Consider the following 5953-nt stretch of genomic DNA (forward strand, 5'->3'; position numbering starts at 1 on the left):
TTCAATTAAAAATTTTAAAAGTCTTCTTTTCTTTCTTAAATTACGTGTCGAGTCAAAACACCTATCAGATATTGTATCCACATAATTTCAATTAAAAATAAATATCATATACTTGAAATACAATATATATTTTCTACGTTCCAAAAGAAAAATGCTAATTACATTTTGAAAAATAAAGCAAAAAATTTTCCCCCAAATTTAAGAATATTTTTAATATCTGTTTCGATTAATTAAGCGGAACTTGTTGTTAACAAATTAGTTGGTAAATTAAGATACCAATTCAAGCCACCTAAGTTAACCTTTGTCTCCCAAAGCCAAATGTAAATATACCTTTCTTCTTTCCCTCAAACCCAATTTAGTTCTAGAATATTTTTCAAATATAATATTAAGTTAAATGTTTTTTTCTCCTCTTTGAAAGAAATTTATTTAAATAAATATAAAGAAAGTCCATTTTCTTGATCTATTCAAACTACAACGGCGCCGTTGCTCTTCTTTATATTCATTTCTACACAAAAATAAAAACAAACTACCTTAATCACAAAGCAAAAAGGAGCATTTTTTTTAATAATAAATTAATAAAAGCTCCGGCCAACTTCCCGGTAATACTCCGCCGCCGTGCATCCCGGACTTCAGTTCAGCTGGGTTACTGAAATTTAACGAAATGGGTCAAGAATCTTTCATATACAGTTTTGTAGCTCGTGGTACTATGGTACTAGCTGAATACACAGAGTTCACCGGGAATTTCCCGGCGATTGCAGCTCAGTGTTTGCAGAAATTGCCCTCTTCAAACAATAAGTTCACTTATAATTGTGATCATCATACTTTTAACTTCCTTGTTCAAGATGGTTATGGTAAATTCTCCTCTTTATCTTTTTTTATGTTGTTTATACATTTCTGTTAGTTTGTTTTAGTTGGATTTGAAATGGGTATCGATGGATCTTGACTTATTTTTTATGTTCAAACATTGCTGGGAAGAAAGGGTGAGTATTGTGCTTAGGATAATTGGATCTTTGGTTGAGAGTATAACAGAAAATTAGTTCGCCATAAATTTTGAAGTTGAAACTTGAAAGACGAAAATTTGAGTTTTTGAGGCTGTGACTTCTGAAATTTGAATTCATTTATGTTTGGACATGCATTTTACTAAAATTATTTTTTCAAAAGTTTTGATCAAAATATGTGGCCAAACGCAAGCTAAATTGACAAGCTCATCAATGATATGTTAGTGATGATCTGACAACTTGAAAATATTTGAACATCAAAATTTCAAAATCTGATCAAATTTCACGGCCAAATAGATATCTAAAGATAAATTTTCAAAATGTACTCTCAGAAGCTAGGAACAAACAATGATATATTAGCGATGCTTGCAGTCACAAGCACCTTACATAAGACGATTCTGGTATGTTGACAAATGAAAATAGTGTAAAAATAGGCAAATTATAAGAGAGGAATGAATACAGAGAGTACATATAGCTGACTCCAATTAGTTTGGGATTGAGGTATTATTGATAGATACTTCTTCATCCTTACTTAGGCATCACCTTCACCAATAGTGTTTCAAGTTTGAAATTTCTGTCACTTATCTGCGTTCATTTTTGTGATGAGCGATGTTCCTATAAATATAATACTCAGAATTTGTTTTAGTTCTTGAAAGTTAGTATTATAAGCTGAATGCAAAAGATATAGGATGTGAAATGTCTATGCTGGATCAGTTGAGATTCGTCTTTCAGCAGATGGAGTCGTCGGATAATTAGCTGATGGGAAGTGGGAGAACAACTTTGGTGGATGTTCTGTCCTTCTGTTTTTTGAATAGTCAATATTCTCTACACGTATAATTCGAGATTCTAGTGGTTTATTGAATAGTCAAAATTCTTTATATATAGAAAAAGAAATCCGAATTCTAACAAAACACTAGAAAAGTGGATATGTTTCCAAGTTCATTGATAACACATGCTCCATCCTAATGAAGTGTAGTTCTTTACTTTTTATGTACAAATAAATACTGACAGGAGGTAGAATTGTGAACCTATCCTATAATTCTTGCTATAAAATGATTGAGGCAGAACTTAGCTTCTTATCTTAGTGGAAGTTCTACACAGTGCTACCCATCAAAATTTTGTACTCTGTAGGCTGAGGAGGCTGAGTGAGAGGGGAAGGAGCTAATAGACAGTTAAATAAAGGGATATATATTGTATTTGTAGGATAATTACTGCTTACCTTGGGTCATATTGTAGTTTAGAATGAGTGGATGATTGACAGTCTTACTAGTTCATGGCTCTATATATACCTCCAGTGCCGAAGTGCCTAGGCAAATAACATACCTCCTCTGTCCCAAAATTTTGAACTGTCAAAGGATATTTTCTTTGACCGTAATTTTTTCAAATAGTTTCTAAATATTTTGAATTGTTAACTAACTTGACTTATAGTACTCTTTATGTAGTTTGTAAATTTGTAAAATTTTATTTAAAAATGAAGATTCTATGTTCGAACTCACACCAAACATTAGTTAGTTTGACCCTTGTATTGCGAATCAAGACAATCTTTTTGGGACGGTGGAGTATTTTTTCTTTTTTTCTGATACGGTGTCTCTGCTGATGATTTCAAAGAGCCTTAACCTTTTGAATGGTTAAATGATATCATTAGCTATATGGTCTAGTGATCCTATTAAAAAAGAGATATATGCTCTAGTGTCGAGAATTGTCTGGTATTTCCTAGTAAATCTGTTTGAGCTTGCTCTCACTTGATACTTGCAGGGAAGTGATTAATCACTTTTTGCTATTCTATTGACCTCCTTTCACTTATGTTCCTCCGACTGTCTTATACTATAGGCTGATGAAACAGCTGAATCTTGTGCAAGTCTGATCTAATACCTGTTATTTTTTTGCAGCTTATTGTGTAGTTTCCAAAGAATCTGTGGGCAAGCAAATTTCTATTGCATTTTTGGAACGTGTGAGAGCTGATTTTAATAAAAGATATGGTGGTGGTAAAGCAGATACGGCTGTGGCTAAAAGTCTTAATAAAGAGTTCGGGTATGTTGCTTAAAAAATATTTGTTCTCATATTCTACTGCAGGTGTATTCTATTACACAGAACTCAGAAGTATAACAGGCAAAATATGTCAAACTTTTCAGACCTGTCATGAAAGAACACATGCAGTATATAATTGACCACGCTGACGAGATTGAGAAACTACTAAAAGTTAAAGCCCAAGTGTCTGAAGTCAAAAGTATTATGTTGGAGAATATTGACAAGGTATGCCAAGTAAACTGGAGAAAGATGCTTTGCATATGATATTATCTTCTGCAATCTGGTTTCACTTGTTTCTTTATGATACATATTGTCCTCTGACATCTTTATCTTTTTTGGTTTTGAGAAGGATGAATTTTGCTTAGTATATCCTGATAAAAGTAATTTATTCCTCCTCTTTGTACAGCTACATGAAAGTCTTATTGTGTGATGGATCTGTGGTTAAAGATGAACCTTCATTAATTTCGCCCACAAATGTGGGATGAATATATTTGGACCTGATAGCTTATTAGAAAACATAATCTTGAACCTTACATGGTACCTAATTAAATCTTTTTATTCTTCCGACACTACCCCGTCCCTTCTGAAAATCATTTGTGTATACCATAGACAGTTTCCAAAATAATTTTAGAAGTTCCATAGGTAAAATAAAAATTGGCTTTCTACAACAACATACCTAGGGAATCTCACTAAGTGTGTGTGGGGGGGGGGGGGTCTTGTGCAGGTAGAGTCTGTGCAATTTTGCTTTCAGAGAATTGAGTTCGCATCTTGGTTTGAGCTTAAAATTCATTGACTTCACCTAATTTGCAACAATACATCTTTTGTCTATTTTATGGAATTTATCTTATCTCCTTTTTTTTTTTTTGAGAATATCTTATCTCCTATTTTTATTTGCATTTGTCTAAGATCTTCCTTTTTGACTAACAAATCTTTGTTCAGAAACACTTACATCTTAAGTCATGTAGTTGGCATGGACCGTTCATGTCATACTAGATACTCGTCATCACATTTGATCTTTGTTCATTTTTTGATAGTTAATAATACATGTAATCTTTTTGGATTTAGCATCTGGTTATTATAGTATCCCATGTTCCTTAATAAATACCAAAATTCTGTCAAAATTACGAACCTGTACCTTTTCAGTTGAGAAGCATCTAAGCGATGGTGAACCCTGTTGTTTGCCAGCTTCTTTAAGTTTCAATGTACTGTTAAGGAGTAGTGTCTTGAAATGTGATTGAGTTGTGGTTGTTTGATGAGGTAATAACCATGTGATTCTCTCTGAATGTGGTTGCACGATGCATCCAATGACATGGACAAATTTAGTTAAAAAAAAGAAGAGAAAAGTATCTGCAGGGCACTGATCTATTGTGTGATGCATCAACAATTTCTGTCTTATTAAGTCGGTTCTCTCATGGATTTGCTCGGTCTCTGACCTCACTTTGTGTTCCATGAGATTTCAGCTATTGAAGCTATGAAGTGCGTTAACAGTAGCTTGAACGAAGATGAATGACTGCTTATAATGCCAATAACTGTAACATTAATATTTCAGAAGAAAAGTTCCAAATTACTTTTAGTTTATGCATGAAAAATAGACTTCCCACCTAGTTTGGAGGTCATCTTAGAATTTTTTTTAATTTTCTGAAGCTCCAGACTTACAAAATTAGACCTACAGAACTAGGATATCCAAGTTCCAGCTAGCAAGGACGCCAACTCCCTTTAATAGCTTAGCATTATTGTACCATGGTAGATTGACTAGTTACATAGTTGTTAGTGCTTCTTGAATCCATAATCAATTAATAAGGGTTGTTGACATGCCTGATTCTGGTATTCAGCAATACTTAATATATCTGATGCGATGATGCAATGTGCTTTTGTTGCAATCTGCAAGTCAGATGTTAACTTAAACATGTGTGTCAGCATAATGGGATTATGAACTTCAGCAATTACTTAAGGCTTTTATCAAAAAAGCAACAACTCAAAACTATTTAAACTTTTATTTTTCATTTGACTTAATTTGAACATGCCAGGCCATTGAAAGAGGGGAAGACTTGACTATACTATCTGGCAAGACTGAGAACCTGCGTGATTCGGTAAGTTCGGTTGGTAATTTTCTTATATTAGCAAGTGTTAATGGCATGTGTAAAATGTTTCAAACTGTGTATGTTTGCTTTCAGGCCCTTGAATTCAAGACAAAGGGGACTCAAATACGGCGGAAGATGTGGTATAAGAATATGAAAATAAAGTTGGTTGTGTTTGGCATCATCCTGCTTTTGGTTCTTATAATCTGGCTTTCAATTTGTCGTGGCTTCAATTGCACGAACTAGCATATCAATGCACACAGTTGGGACCGAATTCATACAAATGTAGACTGACAGGATCCAAACAGGCACATCTGTGGAGGAATTTGCCATGAAGAAAGTAAAGCATCTATATGGCCTTTGTTTCAGAAACCTTTTAGAAAAACCAGAAAAAAACATTCTTTTTTCCTGTGTTATTTTCTTATAGATTCTTAGAGCAGTGTGAATGTCTTTTTATTAGTGTGTTTGTTTTCGGGGAGGGCTCAGTGGGGTGGAGGGTTGCAGGCAGTGGTTATAAGCTTAATATTGTGTATTCTGTGCTCTGTATATTGTAGACATGCTAGATATCTATAATTGGTAAAAGAATTTTGATTCAGTGAAAATATCTGTGATTGATAGCTTTGTTGTAATGTCACTGGCTTTCTCTCTTTCTTCTTATTTGTTGCTTCATCTTTTGAGTGAAGTTGAGGAAATGCAGAGCTGATTAGCAAAAATTGAATACCTACAAGCTCCCACCTTATTTGCTCGGTTGGTGACTCCATCCTACAACGTGTTGTCGAGGTTGAAGGTGTGGCTTGCTTACTATCTGAGCAATTCTCTCTTATCGACTAGTCCTTTTGTCTTCTTATG

At 33.9% G+C, this 5953-nt stretch overlaps 1 protein-coding gene across 1 annotated transcript; it reads left to right on the forward strand.

Moving 5' to 3' along the window:
- Positions 1 to 414: 414 nt before the first annotated feature.
- Positions 415 to 5733, forward strand: LOC107013395 (vesicle-associated membrane protein 724). The gene is made up of 5 exons (XM_015213315.2): positions 415 to 851; positions 2888 to 3029; positions 3131 to 3251; positions 5054 to 5116; positions 5201 to 5733. Exons 1-5 carry the CDS (start codon positions 662 to 664, stop codon positions 5348 to 5350), a joined length of 666 nt encoding a protein of 221 aa, XP_015068801.1. The 5' UTR covers positions 415 to 661; the 3' UTR covers positions 5351 to 5733.
- The last annotated feature ends 220 nt before the right edge of the window (positions 5734 to 5953 follow it).

This window comes from Solanum pennellii, chromosome 1 (assembly GCF_001406875.1).
Source record: "Solanum pennellii chromosome 1, SPENNV200".
NCBI lineage: Eukaryota > Viridiplantae > Streptophyta > Magnoliopsida > Solanales > Solanaceae > Solanum > Solanum pennellii.

What these genes read in the sequence shown, in the direction of transcription:
- LOC107013395 (XM_015213315.2), top strand. Translation starts at nt 662, where the DNA reads ATGGGTCAAGAATCTTTCATATACAGTTTTGTAGCTCGTGGTACTATG. An exon ending in AGTCTTAATAAAGAGTTCGG is followed by an intron (nt 3,030 to 3,130) that starts GTATGTTGCTTA and finishes CAAACTTTTCAG; the next exon opens with ACCTGTCATGAAAGAACACA. An exon ending in CTGAGAACCTGCGTGATTCG is followed by an intron (nt 5,117 to 5,200) that starts GTAAGTTCGGTT and finishes GTTTGCTTTCAG; the next exon opens with GCCCTTGAATTCAAGACAAA.